General features: G+C 40.3%; 2 protein-coding genes across 2 annotated transcripts in view; both read right to left on the bottom strand.

The window, feature by feature from the left end:
- Nucleotides 1–10,901, bottom strand: part of adam19b (ADAM metallopeptidase domain 19b) — a gene marked incomplete at both ends in the record, with an annotated part of 53,142 nt that extends 42,241 nt beyond the window's left edge. Inside the window, 3 exon segments of the mRNA XM_070444643.1 lie at nucleotides 2,335–2,408; nucleotides 7,062–7,183; nucleotides 10,751–10,901. Of these exon segments, the coding sequence (XP_070300744.1) occupies nucleotides 2,335–2,408; nucleotides 7,062–7,183; nucleotides 10,751–10,901 (347 nt within the window).
- Nucleotides 10,902–17,115: 6,214 nt separating this feature from the next.
- thg1l (tRNA-histidine guanylyltransferase 1-like) lies at nucleotides 17,116–19,245 on the bottom strand. Its single transcript, XM_023992089.2, has 4 exons — nucleotides 19,053–19,245; nucleotides 18,840–18,928; nucleotides 18,465–18,572; nucleotides 17,116–17,652 (listed from the first exon to the last, which is right to left on the bottom strand). Exons 1-4 carry the CDS (start codon nucleotides 19,213–19,215, stop codon nucleotides 17,491–17,493), a joined length of 522 nt encoding a protein of 173 aa, XP_023847857.2. The 5' UTR covers nucleotides 19,216–19,245; the 3' UTR covers nucleotides 17,116–17,490.
- Between the last annotated feature and the right edge of the window lie 1,224 nt (nucleotides 19,246–20,469).

The following is a 20,469-nucleotide window of genomic DNA, read 5'->3' on the forward strand; positions in this document are numbered from 1 at the left end:
TTGTTGAAGAGATGTGAATCTGACTGCTCAGTCATCCTCAGAGAAACCTTTAGTAATCTGACTGCTCAACATCCTACAGGAGAACCTTTAGTAATCTGACTGCGTCAATATCCTCAGAGAAACCTTTAGTAATCTGACTGCTCACATCCTCAAGAAAAACCTTTAGGAATCTGACCTGCTCAATATCCTCAGAGGACCTTTAGTAATCTGACTGCTCAACATCTCTCAGAAGAACCTTTAGTAATCTGACTGTCCAACATCCTCAAGAGAGAAACCTTTAGTAATCTGACTGCTCAGCATCCTCAAAAAGATCTTTAGTAATCTGACTGCTCAACATCCTCGAAGAACCTTTAGTAATCTGACTGCTCAACATTCTCAGACAAGAACCTTTAGTTATTTAATCTGACTGCCAAACACCTCAGAGGACATCTTTAGTAATCTGCACGCGACTGCTCAAACTCAGAGGAAACCTTTAGTAATCGACTGCTCAATTCTCAGAGAGAAAACTTTAGTAATCTGACCTGCTCAACCTCAGGAATCCTTTAGTAATCTGACTCTGCTAACATCCTTTAGTAATCTGACTGGTTTCAACATCCTACAGTAATATCTTGACTTGCTCATCAATCTCAGAGAAACCTTTAGTAATCAGGAGCGTTTGCTAAGGCGTTATGCAAGCAAGTCCACTGCAGCACACCTTCTTGCTTCCGTTCAACCCCAAGTGGTATTTTCACTGTTGTCGACACACACGCATTCATCCTATTTCTCTGCAATAGCATCTGGAATGAATGTGCCTCAGAGCAACTGCTACAACAGGCCATCCTAGCAGTGGAGGAACTCGAATATTAGTAATAGGCTTGAGTACGTCTTGCCCTTTGCTTTCAACCATCCATATAATCTGATTGTCACAGGAAACTTGCCCCTCAACATCCTTATTCACGTATCCTCTGGCATACCACCTGTTTCAAGTAGCCTCTGCTTGCTCGCTAGCAAGAACATACCTTTAAGGAGTAATCATGAGGGAACTGCTTGGCCATGGCACCAGGGACTGCCTGAGCTGGGCAACACCTTTAAGTAATCTCTTGAGCTGCTCAACCAATCCTTTAGTAATCTGACAAGGCTGCTTCAACATTGTCCTCTCACAGAAAGGAATCATCTTTTAAGTCTATTATTAATCGGGTTATATTTTATAAAATATTACAATATTTGTAATTTCAAAACTTAGGCTCAAGAAACATCCTCAGAGGACCTTAGTAATCATTGAGTCTGCCAACATCCTCAGGTAAAAGTAGAACCTTAGATAATCTGTGATTACCCTTGTTATTGCTCTAGTTATTATATTTTTTATTTTTAAATAATTTTTTTCATTATATATATTACTAGTTATTTTTTTGCTGGCTCAACATCCTTTGAAGTGTTAATGTCCTGATCGTCAATCTCAGAGGAACCTTTAGTAATCTTTTTGAGAAAACTAGCTTTACTGTACTGCTCAACATCCTTTAATATAATATTCTGTGAGATTAAGTAGTATTTCCTCAAAACTGGTCAATCAATTCCCATTTCTGTAACGTCAAAAATAAATTCGTGTCTGGACCACGTTCTGGGTCATGCATGTCCTCAGAATGAAAACGATCTTATGTAGATCTGTGTGAGCGATGTGTAGTGAGGACGAGCTGGCGGGAGGCGTCACTGGCTCAAACATCAGAAGAGACCTTTATAATGGCTTGTGACGGCACCCCTGTAATATCGCTAGGAGGAACCTTAGTTAATTGAGGCCCCCGCGCTGCTCAAGCGACCATCCTCAGGGAAGAACCTTTTAGTAATCTGACAGTCCTGCATCAGGACTCGACTGCAGGAGAAACCTTAAGTTAATCTCGACAGGCTCAATCCTCAGACAGAACCTTTAGTAATCGAGGGAGCTGTCAAACATTCTCAGAAGAACCTTTAGTAATCTTGAGCGCTGGCTCAACCATACCTCAGTTAGGAACCTTTTAGTAAATATGGATGGCGCTCAACATTCCTTCTTAAGTAATTCTGACGGCCCTGCCTCATATCCGTTTAGGAGTGAATCGCTGCTCAATCATCCTCAGGAGGAACCTTTATAACTCTGTCACCTCGGCTGCTCACACACCCTTTAGTAATCTGACAGCCCTGGTGCCAACCCATTCCTCAGCCAGAAACCATCTAGTAATCTGAATAGGGCTGCTCAAGGGGCATCCTTGAGTAATCTGACTGTAACTCTCAACATCTCCAGTTAAGATACAGTATGTTATGGAATAATACAGTAAGGTATGGTATAGTACAATATTTTATGGTATGGTAAAGTAAGGTTCTTACTCATTCCTGTGCAGACGGAGTGTCATCTCCTCTCCCTCAGCTGTGATGAGGACCTCTGCCTCAGACGGGTGCTGCTGGGTAGAAAAGCAGAGAAATAGAATAATATCTCTCTAGCATTATATCTAACATTATATCTCACTAGCATCATCTCTATCTAACATTATATCTCTCTAGCATTATATCTCTCTATAACATTATATATCTCGAACATTATATCTAACATTATATCTCTCTAACATTATATTTCTTGAACATTGTCTCTCTAACATTATATCTCTCTAGCATTAAACATAACAGTATATCTCTCTAACATTATATCTAAAATTATATCTCTCTAGCATTATATCTCTGTAACAGTATATCATTCTAAAATTATATCTCTCTAGCATTATATCTCTGTAACAGTATATCATTCTAAAATTATATCTCTCTAGCATCATATCCATATAACATTATATCTCTATAACATTACACCTCTTGAACATTACACCTCTTTAACATTACATTTAACATATCTCACTAAAATTATATCTCGCTAGCATTATATATGACATTATGCTGTATCTCTCTAACATTAAATCTCTCTAACATTAAATCTCTCTAACATTAAATCTCTCTAACATTATATCTCTCTAACATTAAATCTCTCTAACATTAAATCTAACATTGTATATTTCTAACATTATATCACTCTAACATTATATCTCTCTAGCATTATATATAACTCTGTATCTCTAGCATTATATATATAACTATATGTCTCTAGCATTGTATATAACTATATGTCTCTTTAACAATATATCTCTTTAACAATATATCTCTTTAACAATATATCTCTCGAACATTATATCTCTCTAACATTATAACTCCCTAGCTTAATATCTAACATTATATCTCAAATTATATCTCTCTAGCATTATATCTCTGTAACAGTATATCATTCTAACATTATATCTCTCTAGCATTATATCTAACATTATATATCTCTAGCATTAAATCTAACATTATATATCTCTAGCATTAAATCTAACATTATATCACGCTAACATTATATCTCTCTAACCTTATAAATAACGGTATATCTCTCTAACATTATATCTAACATTATATCTCTCGAACACTATATCTCTCTAACCTTACAAATAATGGTATATCTCTCTAATATTACATCTAAAATTATATCTCTCTATCATTCTCTCTAACATTATATCTCTCTAAACTTACAAATAATGGTATATCTCTAACATGATATCTAAAAGTATATATCTCTAGCATTATATCTAACATTATATATCCCTATATTATTATATCTCTCAAAAAGTATATCTCTCTAACGCTATATCTCTAGCATTATATCTAACATTACATCTATATAGCATTATCTCTCTAAAATTATATCACTCTTACCTTATATCTTTAACATTATATATATATATAGCATTATATCTCTCTAACAGTATATCTCTTTAACATTATATCTCTCTAGCATTATATCTAGCATTATATATCTCTAGCATTAAATCTAACATTATATCACTCTAACATTATATATCTCTAACCTTATAAATAACGGTATATCTCTCTAATATTACATCTAAAATTATATCTCTCTATCATTCTCTCTAACATTATATCTCTCTAAACTTACAAATAATGGTATATCTTTAACATGATATCTAAAAGTATATATCTCTAGCATTATATCTAACATTATATATTTCTAACATTATATCTCTTTAACAGTATATCACTCCAACATTATATCTCTTTAACAGTATATCACTCTAACATTATATCTCTTTAACAGTATATCTCTCTAACATTATATCTCTTTAACAGTATATCACTCTAACATTATATCTCTTTAACAGTATATCTCTCTAACATTATATCTCTTTAACAGTATATCTCTTTAACAGTATATCACTCTAACATTATATCTCTCTAACATTATATCTCTTTAACAGTATATCACTCTAACATTATATCCCTCTAGCATTATATCTCTCTAGCATTATATCCCTCTAGCATTATATCTCTCTAGCATTATATCCCTCTAGCATTATATCTCTCCAGCATTAAATCTCTCCAGCATTAAATCTCTCTAGGCATTAATATCTCTTCTAACATTATATCTCTTCTATGCACTTAATATCTCTCTAACATTTAACTATCTCTTCTCAGTTATATCTCTCTTAGCATTATATCCCTCTAGCATTATATCTCTCTAGCATTATAATCTCTCTACATTATATCCCTCTAGCATTATATCTCTCTAGCATTATATCTCTCTCTAGCATTATTATCTCTAGCATTATATCTCTCTAGCATTATATCTCTCTGCATTATATCTCTCTAGCATTATATCTCTCTAGCATTCTATATCTCTCTAGCATTATATCTCTCTAGCATTATATCTCTCCAGCATTATATCTCTCCAGCATTATATCTCTCTACGATATATCTCTCCTAGCATTATATCTCTCTAGCATTATATCTCTCCAGCATTAATCTCTCATAGCATTATATCTCTCTAGCATTATATCTCTCTAGCATTATATCTCTCTGGCATTATATCTCTCTAGCATTATATCCCTCTAGCATTATATCTCTCTAGCATTATATCCCCTCTAGCATTATATCTCTCCAGCATTATATCCCTCTAGCATTATATCTCTCCAGCATTATTATCTCTCCTAGCATTATATCTCTCTAGCATTATTCTAGATTATCTCCTCTAGCATTATATCTCTCTAGCATTATATCCCTCTAGAATTATATCTCTCTAGCATTATATCCCTCTAGCATTATATCTCTCCAGCATTAATATCCCTCTAGCATTATATCTCTCCAGCATTATATCTCTCTAGCATTATATCTCTCTGGCATTATATCTCTCTGGCATTATATCTCTCTGGCATTATATCTCTCTGGCATTATATCTCTCTGGCATTATATCTCACCAGAATTATATCCCTCTAACATTATATCTCTCTAGCATTATACAGTGCATTCGGAAATAATTCAGACTTTCCCCCCCCCACATTTTACGTTACAGCCTTATTCTAAAATGGATGAAATACATTTTCCCCCCTCATAAATCTACAMACAATACTCCACAATGACAAAGCAAAAACAGGTTTTAAAATTTTTGGCAAATGTATTAAAAATTAAAAACGGAAATATCACATTTACATAAATATTCAGACCCTTTACTCAGTACTTTGTTGAAGCACCTTTGGCAGCGATTACAGCCTCAAGTCTTCTTGGGTATGATGCTACAAGTTTGGCATAACTGTATTTGGGGAGTTTCTCCCATTCTTCTCTGCAGATGCTCTCATGCTCTGTTAGGTTAGATGGGGAGCGTTGCTGCACAGCTATTTTCAGGTCTCTCCAGACATGTTCGATCGGGTTCAAGTCCGGGCTTTGGCTGGGCCACTCAAAGACATTCAGAGACTTGTCCCGAAGCCGCTCCTGCATGGTCTTGGCTGTGTGCTTAGTGTCATTGTCCTGTTGGAAGGTAAACCTTTACCCCAGTCTGAGGTCCTGAGTGCTCTGGAGCAGGTTTTCATCAAGGATCTCTCTGTACTTTGCTCTGTTCATCTTTCTCTCAATCCTGACTAGTCTCCCAGTCCCGGCCACTGAAAAAGAACCCCACAGCATGATGCTGCCACCACCATGCTTCACTGTAGGGATGGTGCCAGGTTTTCTCCAGATGTGACGCTTGGAATTCAGGCCAAAGAGTTCAATCTTGGTTTCATCAGAGCAGAGAATCTTGTTTCTCATGGTCTGAGAGTCCTTTAGGTGCGTTTTGGCAAACTCCAAGTGGGCTGTCATGTGCCTTTTACTGAGGAGTGGCTTCYGTCTGGCCACTCTAACATAAAGGCCTGATTGGTGGAGTGCTGCAAAGATGGTTGTCCTTTTGGAAGGTTCTCCCATCTCCACAGAGGTACTCTGGAGCTGAGTGACCATCGGCTTCTTGGTCACCTCCCTGACCAAGGTCCTTCTGCCCTGATTGCTCAGTTTGGCCGGGTAGCCAGCTCTAGGAAGAGTCTTGTTGGTTCAAAACTTCTTCCATTTAAGAATGATGGAAGCCATTGTGTTCTTGGGGACCTTCAATGTTGCAGAAATTTGTTGAAACTCTTCCCCAGATCTGTGCCTCTACACAATCCTGTCTCAGAGCTCTACAGACAATTCCTTTGACCTCACGGTTTGTTTTTTGCTCTGACATGCACTGTCAACTGTGGGACCTTATATAGAAAGGTTGATGCCTTTCCAAATCATGTTCAATCAATTGAATTTACCACTGGTGGACTCCAATCAAGTTGAAGAAACATCTCAAGAATGACCAATGGAAACAAGATGCACCTGAGCTCAATTTCGAGTCTCGTATTAAAGGGTCTGAATACTTATGTAAATAAGGTATTTGTTCTTTTTTTTTTTATTGCAAAATTTTATAAAAAACTGTTTTGCTTTTTCATTATGGGGTATTGTGTGTAGATTAAGGAGGATTAAAAAAATCCACTTTAGAATAAGGCTGTAACGTAACAAAATGTGGATAAAGTCAAGGGGTCTGAATACTTTGAATGTACTCTATATCTCTCTAGCATTATATCTAACATGATACCTCTCTAACATGTAACATGTGAAATGTGTTGTGCTATTTTAGAGGACAACCATGTCTCTCTGAGTTAGTAGGTAATGTCAGTGATAAGATAGGATCTCACCTTCTCTCCATGGACGGACCTCCTGTGTCTTGCAGGCTGCAACCAGTGTGGATAGGTAATCTCATAGCTCTCTCTGTGTTCTATTCTGTGGCTGTTCTCCCGAGGGCTCGGTCTCTGCTCCTCTAAACAAAGGATTTACAAGCATGTCAACAAAGGGGACAGTAGAAGGTAACAGTTTTTTGACAGATTCGTTGGTTGATTTATTTCTCAATTAAATCAGTGCACTTCATTTTCTTAGACAGGTTTGAATATGATGTCTCCTGATAAAATATAATAAAACAAGCTTGTGTAGTCATTGTAAAATCAACTCAAATAAATGTCTGTCACATGCTTCGTAAAACAGCAGGTATAGACTAACAGTGAAATGCTTACTTACGGGCCCTTCCCAACAATGCAGAGAGAAAGACAATAGAGAAATAATAGAAAAGTAAAAGTAAAAGTAATAACGAATACACAATGAGTAATGATAACTTGGCGATATGGGTACCAGTACCAAGTCGATGTGCAGGGGTACGAGGTAACTGAGGTAGATATGAACATATAACTAGTTTATGTGACAAAACAAGCAATAGTATAGACAAGTGCAGATAATCATTGTACCATCTAAACCACTGTGAAATCTATTTTCAATAACCAAAAATATTGCATTTTCAGCTGTTTGAAACTAATGTACAAAACCAGAAGTAAAAGACACAAAAATGAAACGGGAAGCATAGAAATAGCGCACATAGAACTGATCAACCGCTTGTTAGACTGGCTTTCAATGCAAATGACAGTTCTATAACTAACATTTCTATGTAAATTTGGTCAGGTCACCCAAAAAGTTACATAATGCAGTTTTAATTATTTAACTAACTATTTAGCAGTCTTGTAGCTTGGGGCTAGAAGCTGTTCCGGGTCCTGTTGGTTCCAGACTTGGTGCATCGGTACCGCTTGCCGTACAGTAGCAGAGAGAACAGTCTATGACTTGGGTGGCTGGAGTCTTTGACCATTTGTAGGGCCTTCCTCTGACACCGCCTACTACAGAGGTACTGGATGGTGGGGAGCTTGGCCCCACTGATGTTCGCACTACCCTCTGTAGCTTAGTGATGAGCTTGGAGGGCACTATGGTGTTGAATGCTGAGCTGTAGTCAATAAACAGCATTCTCACATAGGTGTTCCTTTTGTCCAGGTGGGAAAGGGCAGTGTGGATTACAATAGAGATTGTGTCATCTGTAGATCTTTTGGGGCGGTATGTGAATTGGAGTGGGTCCAGGGTGTCTGGGGTGATGGTGTTGATTTGAGCCATGAAGAAACATTCAAAGCATTTCATGTCTACAGATGTGAGTGCTAGTCATTTATTTTTTTTATTTATTTTACCTTTATTTTACTAGGCAAGTCAGTTAAGAACAAATTCTTATTTTCAATGACGGCCTAGGAACAGTGGGTTAACTGCCTGTTCAGGGGCAGAACGACAGATTTGTACCTTGTCAGCTCGGGGATTCGATCTCGCAACCTTTCGGTTACTAGTCCAACGCTCTAACCACTAGGCTACGCTGCCGCCCCCAATTTATACAGGTTACCTTGGCACAGGGACTATGGTGGTCTGCTTGAAAGATGTAGATATTACAGACGGGGTCAGGTAGAGGTTTAAAATGTCCGTGAACACACTTGCCAGCTGGTCAGCGCATGCGCGCATGCACTGAGTATGCATCCTGGTAATCTGTTTGAATGTTAAGATCTGTTTAAAGGTCTTACTCACATTGGCTATGCAGAGCATGATCACACAGTCATCCAGAACAGCTAATGTTCTCATGCAAGGTTCAGTGTTGCTTGCCTTGAAGTGAGCACAGAAGCCATTTAGCTCATTTTGTAGGCTCGCGTCACTGGACAGCTCACGGCTGGATTTCCTTTTGTAATCCATGATAATTTGCAAGCCCTGCCACATCCAACGAGCGWCAGAGCCAGTGCAGTAGGATTCTATCTTAGTCCTGTATTGGCGCTTGCCTGTTTGATGGTTTGTCCGAGGGCATAGCGGGACTTCTTATAAGCGTCCAGATTAGTGTCCCGCTCTTTGAAAGCACCTTTAGCTCAGTACAGATGTTGCCTGTAATCCATGGCTTCTGGTTGGGAAATGTACGTATGGTCACTGTGGGGACGATGTCGTCGATTAACTTATTAATGAAGCTGGTGACTGATGCGGTAAACTCCTCAATGCCACATATTCCAGTCTGCGCTAGCGAACAGTCCTGTAGCTTATTATTCGCTTCATTAGGACCACTTCCATATTGAGTGTGTCTATGGTACATCCTGTTTGAAGTTTTGCTTGTAAGCAGAAATCAGGAGGGTAGAATTATGGTCAGATTTGCCTAATGGAGGGCGAGAGAGAACTTTGTGTTTTCTGTGTGGAGTAAACGAGACCTAGAGTTATTTAATCTCTCGTTGCATATGTGACATGATGGTAGATTTCAGTGTTCCTGCATTAAAATCACAGGCCACTAGGTGCGCCGCCTCTGGATGAGCATTATCTTGTTTGATTATAGCCCTATAGAATACCACAGTATGAGTCATCATACCCATAAAACCTAGCGGTCAAACAAGGAAATGGTTCCAATCATTTTTCACTGTTCATTTTTAGAAACACTTAAAATAAGGGCTGTGTTTTGTGTAGGCTTACCCTAGCGGGACGTTTTGATAACTGTGTAAATCTCTCTAGGACAAGGTGACTTTTGTCAATATATTTGCTGGTATTTACCACACAAAAATGAAACATTAATTAGCTGCTAATGTGTACTAATACCATGATGATATGGACGAGACTGACGAATCGAGGCAAAGGTAAACATCTCTGGATTAGCTATCTAATGTTATCTAAATTTAGTAATGAAAAAATTGACAACATTTCTTTAAATTGACAATTCTGTGAACTGCCTTGTGCAAGTTTTAAATTGACACAATACCTGTTAGCAAAGGTGTCTGCTAGAGATGACATGCAGTAGCTTGCAGGGATTTGTAGTCTTGCATGATGTCTACTTTGATGCTAATTAGCATTTTCTAATCTGAGAGTAAATAGATTTGAATATATTGATAAAAATCACCTTGTCCGAGAGAGATTTAAATGGTTGGCAAAACGTCACTCCAGGGTAAGCCTACACGAAACACAGACCTTATTTTAATGGTTTCTAAAATTCATTATGGGAAAAATGTATGGTGAAAAAACGATTGGAACCGTTTCCCTGTTTGACTGCTAGGTTTTATGGGTATTATGACACCTCTACTGTGGGGCTCTATACAGCTGGGGTAGTCTTGGTTTGTGGTGGTAAATAGAAAGCTATGAAAAATATAGATGAAAACTTGCTTGGCACATAATATGGTCTACAGTTTATCATGAGGTAGCCAACAGGAAGTTCTTTAGATTACTGAATTTAAAACTGACTTCAGTACATTCTTTAAAAATAATTTAGGCTGCAATTTATAGAAAACTTGCTTATGTTATGAATGAATAAGAGAATTGATTCTTTCAAACATTCACAATAGACTAAGAAAGACTAAATAAACCTTGAAACAGCAGTAAACACATAGTTATGGACTGAATGAGCCAACATTATGCACAGTTCAAAATAAATGATCTTGAAATATTTATCACCCATCCAGAAAATCTCCATGCATTAACTTACTGATTAGCTATTGTAATGAACGCACAGACTTACCGGCAGCATCTACGTGACCAGATACAACAGACCCAACACAGCAGATAACGACTGTCAAATACAGACACAGACTCAGAAGGGAATATGCAGAACACCTATTAAAGCGGGTTAACCGTTCTCGTGGACTCATGCTAAAATAAAGGGTTAGAATTTAAACCCTACAATGTAATCGCAAACAAAAAAAATGCATAGGCAAAGGATAAATAATAGCTGCCTGTCGACATATCCTATGAAGCGGATAAATGTGTAGGCAACAATAGCACTCTATCGCTCTGTCTGCTTCGGATGCTTCCACAGGGGTAGAGCGCATCTTTCTCTGTTTCCAGTTCTTCCTTTCATTTTCAGCCCCTCCCCTTTACCCTATAACTGGCCAATCGATTTCTGTGATTTTGAAAACGTTTGAAGGCTTGAGATTGTTTTATGAGAGCCCTAACACAATTCAAAAATTCCTACAGTATGTAATATGATAGGTGAATGTGAATTTCTGAAATACAGAATGTCTCATGGCAATAGTCTACTGTAAAACATTTCTACTAAAGATGAATTATGTTATACAACTCAGGCTCTGTACTAAATACATCATATTTCCTATATAGTGCACGGCAGTGTTGTGTTCGAGACCACCTAAAGCGAGACCGATTCAAGACAAAGACCGGAGGGAATCTAGTCCAAGTCAAGACCAATACCGGAGAGGGGGCGAGACCGAGTCAAGACCGAGACCGGGGTGGGGGATGAGAGGTCCGAGAACAAGTCAAGACCGAGACCAGAAAAATGCGAGTCCAATTCAAGACCAAGACTGTAATTTTGTCAAATCGTCACCATCATAAGAGTTCAAAATGTCCAGTATTTCTGTGTTCATATTTCAGAACAACGTATGGATTCTTTAGGCATTCAGAATGGTAAAACAAATACATGTTGAGGGCAAATAGCCACTCTACACATTACTACTGACCCTAACACAGTGGGGAACAACGAGGAGCTAGGAACACGAGCATTTCACTACACCCACAATAACATCTGCTAAATATGAGTATGTGACCAATACAATTTGATTTGAGAGCCTTCTACGCTTTCAGAAAAAAGGATAAGGATTTATAGCGAAATAATAATAATGATATTATTATTTTCAATGATGTTCTGATTTAATCTCTTCAATTTTTTGATAGAGAGGATAAGGTTAACGCTGAAGATTTTTGTTTTTTTAGATAAATCTAGCTAGCTAAATCAGCCATTGGCTAAGACATCAGAAGCTTGATAGAAGGCATCTGCCATTCAACTGTATTAGGGCAACATTTTGGAGTGATGGTGGAATCAACCAATCACATTGACTTGTAATGGCCAACAGGTCGAAGGCCAACAGGTCACTGTGCAGTAGTGAGCAGTAGTTTTCCCATGGTCTAACTAGCTAACTTTATTGTAGGCTAGGTTGCAGCTGCTGCAGCAGGTGTTATCGAAGAGGATGTTATGGCTAATTTGTTAGCTTCTCCCTTTTCAAGAATAACTTTCAACGAGAAGTTAAAATAACTGATGTGTGTGAAACATTGTTGCATTTAAACTTTAGATCACCCATTACCTTGTGTGCTAAACATGAAACGTTTTTTGCAATGGGAGGTAATAGTTGTAAATTGCGATTGGAAAATGCTTAGCCTAATGATTGTGTTTTTGTATTCTTATGATTGGGACCTACTGGCTTATTACGTCAGAGTGAATGGACTGCTGTCTTTCCATCGGAACTATGCAGTGGTGTAGTGATGCCTGGAGAAGTGGGTCCTGTGTGAAGGAAAGGCCCTGCGTGAAAAATCCTATGTTTTCATATAGATTTTCAGATTTTCCCTCTCAAAAAATAAATAATTAAAAGACAAAAATGTGATGTTAAAAGTCCACAATAATTCTTAAACCTCATCAGGAGAAAAAAATTTAGATCTGGAAAAATATATATATTTTTGGAGGGTGTAGTTGCCCTTTAATTCAATTGAGCAAAACAAAATGCCCTCCCCATAGATACAAATCAGCATAATATCATTCTGTCAGGTAGGCTAACGTTGCAGTCAACATTTAATTGGAAAGGTTTTTTGGGGAGGCCTTTAGAAATATTGATGCAAACAGCACTTGATGACTGGATTACACATCGCAAATAACCTACTAACCAACTAACCAAGACTAAGGACCACTGTAGAAACTATGAGAATAGAAATGTTCAGAACTTTTGTGAAACATCGCAGCACAGTTGAAAAATATTTGGCAAATAGAAATCAAAACTGGATGGTCTTCAGAGATAGATGGGAGGGGTTGAGTGATGCTGAAGGATGGGACTAAAAACAAACAAAAGATAATTATTACAAAATATACTGTGTCCGTAAAATGTTTATAGTATGTGTAAAGTAGAAGCCTAAGTGTTGTTGTCCATTAGTTTAATCCAATTAGGGGAGGGGTGGTAGGGTTAGGGGTAAATCATAAACACAAATAAATATATTATCTATAAAGTATCAGTCAAAAGTTTGGACACACCTACTCATTCAAGGGTTTTTCTTTATTTTTACTATTTTCTACATTGTAGAATAATAGTGAAGATATCAAAACTATGAAATAACACATATGGAATCATGTAGTAACCAAAAAAGTGTTAAACAAATCAGAATGTATTTTATATTTGAGATTCTTCAAAGTAGCCACCCTTTGCCTTGATGACAGCTTTGCACACTCTTCACATTCTCTCAACCAGCTTCATAAGGAATGCTTTTCCAACAGTCTTTAAGGAGTTCCCACATATGCTGAGCACTTGATGGCTGCTTTTCTTTCACTCTGCAGTATAAGTCACCCCAAACCATCTCAATTGGGTTGAGGGTAGGTGATTGTGGAGGCCAGGTCCTCTGATGCAACACTCCATCACTCTCCTTCTTTGTCAAATAGCCCTTACACAGCCTGAAGGTGTGTTGGGTCATTGTCCTGTTAAAAAACTAATTGTAGTCCCACTAAGCGCAAACCAGATGGGATGGCGTATCACTGCAGAATGCTGTGGTAGCCATGATGGTTAAGTGTGCCTTGAATTCTAAATAAATCACAGACAGTGTCACCAGCAAAGCACCCCTACACCATCACACCTCCTCCTCCATGCTTCACGGTGGGAACCACACATGTGAAGATCATCCGTTCACCTACTCTGCATCTCAAAAAGACACGGCGGTTGGAACCAAAAATCTCAAACTTGGACTCATCAGACCAAAGGACAGATTTCCACCAGTCTAATGTCCATTGCTCGTGTTTCTTGGCCCAAGCAAGTCTCTTCTTGTTATTGGTGTCCTTTAGTAGTGGTTTCTTTGCAGCAATTCGACCATGAAGGCCTGATTCACGCAGTCTCCTCTGAACAGTTGATGTTGACGTGTCTGTTATTTGGGCTGCAATCTGAGGTGCAGTTAACTCTAATGAACTTATCCTCTGCAGCAGAAGTAACTCTGGGTCTTCCTTTCCTGTGGCGGTCCTCATGAGAGCCAGTTTCATCATAGTACTTGATGGTTTTGAAGAAACTTTCAAACTTTTAAAGTCTTAAAGTAATGATGGACTGTCATTTCTCTTTGCTTATTTGAGCTGTTCTTGACATAATATGGACTTGGTCTTTTACCAAATAGGGCTATCTTCTGAATACCACCTTTACCTTGTCACAACACAAATTATATGCTCAAACGCATTTAGAAGGAAAGTAAGTCCACAAATGAACTTTTAACAAGGCACACCTGTTAATTGAAATGCATTCCAGGTGACTACCTCATGAAGCTGGTTGAGCGAATGCCAAGAGTGTGCAAAGCTGTCATCAAGGCAAATATACTATAAAATATATTTTGATTTGTTTAACACTTCTTTGGTTACTACATGATTCCATATGTGTTATTTCATAGTGTTGATGTCTTCACTAATATCATACAACGTACAATTTTTGACTGGTACTGTAAAAACGTACAAAAAATACATATGGAGGATTTGAAATTATGTAGACAATCACATTGATGGAAGCGCCAATCTATCTGCAATTGTAAAGCTGATCCACCCCCTAAAAAAAAAAGACTAAACRTTTTCACCACCTGGTGTGCATACCCATTGTTGCCTTAGTTAGCATTTACTGGTAGATACACTACATGACCAAAAGTATGTGGACACCTGCTCGTTGAACATCTTTTTCCAAAGTCATGGGCATTAATATGGAATTGGTCAACCCTTTGCTGCTAAAACAGCCTCCACTATTCTTGGAAGGCTTTCATTCTAGATGTTGGGACATTGTTGCGTGGACTTGCTTCCAGAGAGGATTAGTGAGGTTGGGCACTAATGTTGGGCGATTAGTCCTGGCTCGCAGTCGGTGTTCCAATTCATCACATAGGTGTTTGATGTGGTTGAGGTCAGCGCTCTATGCAGGCCAGTCAAGTTCTTCCACACCAATCTCGACAAACCATTTCTGTATGGACCTCACCATGTGCACAGGGGCATTGTCATGCTGAAACAGGAAAGGGCCTTCCCCAAACTGTTGCCGCAAAGCTGGAAGCACAGAATCGTCTAGAATGTCATTGTATTCTGTAGCGTTAAGATTTCCTTCACTGGAACTAAGGGGCCTAGCCTGAACCATGAAAACAGCCCCAGACCATTATTCCTCCTCCACCATACTTTACAGTTGACACTATGCATTGGGGCAGGTAGCGTTCTCCTGGCATCCGCCAAACCCAGATCCAGAAGGTGAAACATGATTCATCACTCCAGAGAACACGTTTCCACTGCTCCAGAGTCCAATGGCGGCAAGCTTTACACCATTCCAGCCGACGCTTGGATTTGCGTATGGTGGTCTTAGGCTTGTGTGTGGCTGCTTGGCCATGGAAACCATTTCCTTAAGCTCCCGACTAACAGTTATTGTGCTGACATTGCTTCCAGAGGCAGTTTGGAACTCGGTAGTGAGTGTTGCAACCGAGGAGAGATAATTTATATGCGCTATGCGCTTCAGCACTCTGCGGTCCCGTTCAGGGAGCTTGTGTGGCTTACCTTTTTACAGCTAAGTCATTGTCGCTCCTAGAAGTTTCCACTTCACAACAACAGCACTTACAGTTGACCGGGGCAGCTCTAGCAGGGCAGACATTTGACAAACTGACTTGTTGGAAAGGTGACATCCTATGATGGTGCCAAGTTGAAAGTCACTGAGTTCTTCAGTAAGGCCATTCTACTGCCAATATTTGTCTATGGAGATTGCATGGCTGTGTGCTCGATTTTATACACCTGTCAGGTGTGGCTGAATTAGCTGAATCCACTAATTTGAAGGGATGTCCACATACTTCTGTATATATAGTGTATCATAAGTTGAAACGTCTTTCCTACCTACCGGCGACCGATGTCAAAAAGTGGGTAAAGGACGTATACCTGCATATAGCCTCCACTACACCACCGGACCTTTCTTTTTAAAAAAAGTGCACTTTTGAGTGTGCCGGTGCTATGGTTGCTGTCCTTTCAGCATCACRAGCATGAATGCCTAGGTTCAATAGGTTCGCCACTGCGCAAATGTCTATAATAGATATAAAGACCTAGAATTTCACCCTGTCTCCCCTTTACTAATAGTGAGCTCGCAACTTTCCAACATTTTCCCTCACTTTTCCCTACCAGCGAGTCAAGGATATTCGGACACAGTTTGAGTATTTCTTTCAGTGAAAGACAGTAATGTCATGAGTAAAGTCGGAATCCTAGGTTTAAATAGGTCATAGGGTATTAATATTTCAAAAAGGAGTGTATATATTTGGCCTGGCGAAGTGCTTTTATGGCTGACTGAATGGAAGCTGATAATTATGAGTTTTTTTACTCCACTGGTCTGGGGAAGAAACTACGAGTCCTCAATATCTGAGACCGAGTAAAAATGTATCTGACACYGAGATATTCAATATGTGGTCTCGAGACCGAGTACTACAACACTGGTGCACTGCCTTTGACCAGGGCCATATGGCTGTTGGCACCCGGGGTGATCGTTATTGCCAGCACAGGTAGTTTCTGGGCAGAGCGGCAGGTATTGTTCAGTACAGCATGCCATGACCATGCTGGGGTTGGCACCATTTCTGGGCAGGGATTGTAGTGGAGGGCAATCTGGTTTATGTAGGCCTACTGTACCAGCATTGTGTATGGTGATACCGTACCTGAGAAACTAGGTTCCATCTTGTTTTTGCTGTCCCACCAAAAGCAATAACATGGTCGGCACAACTAGTATACATTTATCAGCCACTGTAAACCAGAGTGTGTAGAGAGAGAGAGAGAGAGAGAGAGAGAAGGGAGAGAAGAGAATCAGACAGATGCTTCTCAGTGAGACAAGCAGATCTCTATGTGATTAACTTGCACATGCCCACACACCCAACAGTAAGCCTACTAGTTTATTATGATGATATAATATGCCAGCATCAACACCGGAAAAACAATCAACAGTACATATTCTCTTGGTTTAATGGTTCCAGACATAAAAACACCGGCCGTATTTAATCACAGTAAAATATTTGTATACAGCACATGAGCAAAGAGAATGATGGTGTGGAGTTATGGAAGACCTCTTGTTTTACTGCCACCGTTGAGTGTGTTCCAATCAAGAGTTGGTGATTAACAGTATCTGTCCATGCAGAGTGAGAGCTCTCAACCCTCTCCATCCCACAGCAGGAGCATTTGGGAGTACGAAGAACCCTCCCTAGACTCTGTCCATGTTCAACGTTATCCACAAAGGGCTGGTGTCCGTCAGCTCAGCAGCTGTCGTCTTCTAGAATGTGGGGGTGTTCCTCCCAGAACTGGTTCCCTATGACGTCACAGTGGTGGGCACTGACACGCCTCCTGGTGCGTGTCACTAGCACCTCCTCCCCCGCCTCGTTGGGGAGCGTCACGCTCTTGGTCACTGTTTCTTCCAGCTGGGACAGAGGGATGAAGGAAGGGGGTTAAGAATTTGAGCGTGAGAGAAGCGAAGGATAGGACAAATGTAAGCACCTACCTAATAATTATTATTATGTATTATGATGGTTAACCCTATTTCACACGTAATATACAGGTGTGAATTGYATAACCCTAAACCTTCATATCCCCCAGACACCCTTGGAGTGAGCCATTATTGACGGTGACTGGAGCAATTAGGGTTAAGTGCCATGCTCAAGGGCACGTCGACAGATTTTCACCTAGTCATCTTGGTGATTAGAACCTCAAGATTTCAGTTACTGGCCCAACACTCTTAACCGCTAGGCTACCTAACGCCTTCACACACACAAGCCTGTATTTTTTATGAATGTATCTGAAATGGCATCCAATTGTCTATATAGTGCACTACCTCAGACAAGAGGCTCTATATAGTGCACTACCTCAGACAAGAGGCTCTATATAGTGCACTACCTCAGACAAGAGGGCTTATAATAGTCGCACTACCTCAGACAAGAGGCTCTATATAGTGCACTACCCTAGACAAGAGGCTCTATATAGTGCACTACCTCAGACAAGAGGCTCTATATAGTGCACTACCTCAGACAAGAGGCTCTATAAGTGCACTACCTCAGACAAGAGCTCTATATAGTGCACTACCTCAGACAAGAGGCTCTATATTAGGTACGACTACTCAGACAAGAGGCTCTATATAGTGCACTACCTCAGACAAGAGGCTCTATATAGTGCACTACCTCAGACAAGAGGCTCTATATAGGGAATAGGGTGCATTATGGACAACCTGAGTTCTCACCTTCTCCCAGATGAGGGTTGTTCCTTTCCTGTGGACCAGAGGCTCCTTGTTGTAATTGATATTAAACTCAGAAAACATGATCTCATTCTTATCTGCTGCCAACGTTCCCTGRGAGAGAGAGAGAGACATCACAGAGATTTGACTATGTATCTACAGGTGTTTGTAAATGGAACGGTTAACTGTGAGGTAGATTTCAGTGAAAGTAAACAACATGAAGTAGTCAACCATTCTAAAGCTATTATCATAATAATTATAGTTCTGACTAACAAGCAGATGCCCTTAGCAAATTACACACCTCAAAAAGAACAGACATTTGAAGACTGTGACACACCCCCACACCTGTAATTATGCTAATCTCACTGGAGTAACTCTCACCTTTAGTCGGTCCTCTGCCTGTGTAGTGGTGAGTCCGCCTTTCTGCACCAACGTCCAAAACACTGTGTTATACAGGTTGTTGACGTGACCTGGCGAACACACACACCATTATGAAAGAGAAGCAGAAATGTGGAAGAAAATCTACTGTATTCAAAGCATACACACACAGGATAATGTATTGGGGGATAGGAGTGTGTGTGTGTGTGTATTTACAGTCAGCCTGCCTCCAGCTGAGGTAGTCCCGGAGGTTGCGGTTGCTAGGATACAGAACCACCCGCCCGTCAAACCCCGGGGGGTAAAGGAGGGGCTGGTCTCCGAAGTAGTTCCTCCAGTAGAACACATAGGAAGAGGAGAACTGGGACGCGACATGGGTCATCAGCTTACTGGAGGGGGAGGAGGAAGGAGAGAGGGAGGAGACGAGAAAAGTGTCACTCAAATGCAATAAACATTTCTTGTGTGTGTCTGTGTGGTTGGGGAGTGTCTGTGTGGTTGGCTAGTGTCTGTGTGGTTGGGGAGTGTCTGTGTGGTTGGAGTAGCTCCAGAGAATAGCAGGGGGTGGTATCTGTAGCTCCAGCGAAGTAGCAGGGGGTGTATCTGTAGCTCCAGCGAATAGCAGGGGGTGTATCTGTAGCTCCAGCGAATAGCAGGGGGTGTATCTTGTAGCTCCAGCGAATAGCTGGGGATGTATCTGTAGCTCCAGAGAATAGCTGGGGATGTATCTGTAGCTCCAAGAGAATAGCTTGGGATGTATCTGTAGCTCCAGAGAATAGCTGGGGGTGTATCTGTAGCTCCACATAATAGCTGGGGGTGTATCTGTAGCTCCACATAATAGCTGGGGGTGTATCTGTAGCCCACATAATAGCTGGGGTGTATCTGTAGCTCCACATAATAGCTGGGGGTGTATCTGTAGCTCCAGAGAATAGCAGGGGGTGTATCTGTAGCTCCAGAGAATAGCAGGGGGTGTATCTAGCTCCAGAGAATAGCAGGGGTGTATCTGTACTCCAGAGAGTATCTGAGTGGCATCCTCTCCTCTCTTCTGCACTGAATGATCTGTGCAGATTAAATATGTGGAGAAAATCGTTACCATCCTGTCGCATTTCACAGTCACTTGTTTAGTGACCAAGCAGGACGGGAACAATTTATTTTATTATTGAGACGCACCCTTGAAGTGGACTGGGGACCTGAATGACAAGCCAGTTTGGCAAATTACCACTAGTGTGTTAGTATCTGTAACTCGACCCACTGACTGACCCACTGACTGACCCATGACTGACCCACTGACTGACCCACTGACTGACTGACTGACCCACTACTGCTGACTGACCCACTCACTGGCTGACTGACCCACTCACTGGCTGACTGACCCACTCACTGACTGACTGACTAACCCACTCACTGACACTGACTGACCCACTCACTGACTGACTGACCCACTCACTGACTGACTGACCCACTGACTGACTGACTGACCCACTCACTGACTGACTGACCACTCACACTGACTGACCCACTCACTGACTGACTGACCCACTCACTGACTGACTGACCCACTCACTGACTGATGACCCACTCACCTGACTGACTTGACCCACTCACTGACTGACTAACTAACCGACCTTGACTGTTGGCC

This window comes from Salvelinus sp. IW2-2015, linkage group LG8 (genome assembly GCF_002910315.2).
Source record: "Salvelinus sp. IW2-2015 linkage group LG8, ASM291031v2, whole genome shotgun sequence".
Lineage (NCBI taxonomy): Eukaryota > Metazoa > Chordata > Actinopteri > Salmoniformes > Salmonidae > Salvelinus > Salvelinus sp. IW2-2015.

Bases quoted from the DNA above. Each gene is read 5' to 3' on its own strand.
- thg1l (XM_023992089.2), bottom strand. From the start codon at position 19,215: ATGACCCATGTCGCGTCCCAGTTCTCCTCTTCCTATGTGTTCTACTGG. The intron at 18,929-19,052 runs GTAAATACACAC...TGTGTTCGCCAG, and splicing joins CAGCTGGAGGCAGGCTGACT to GTCACGTCAACAACCTGTAT. The intron at 17,653-18,464 runs GTGAGAACTCAG...CCTCTGTCCCAG, and splicing joins CAACCCTCATCTGGGAGAAG to CTGGAAGAAACAGTGACCAA.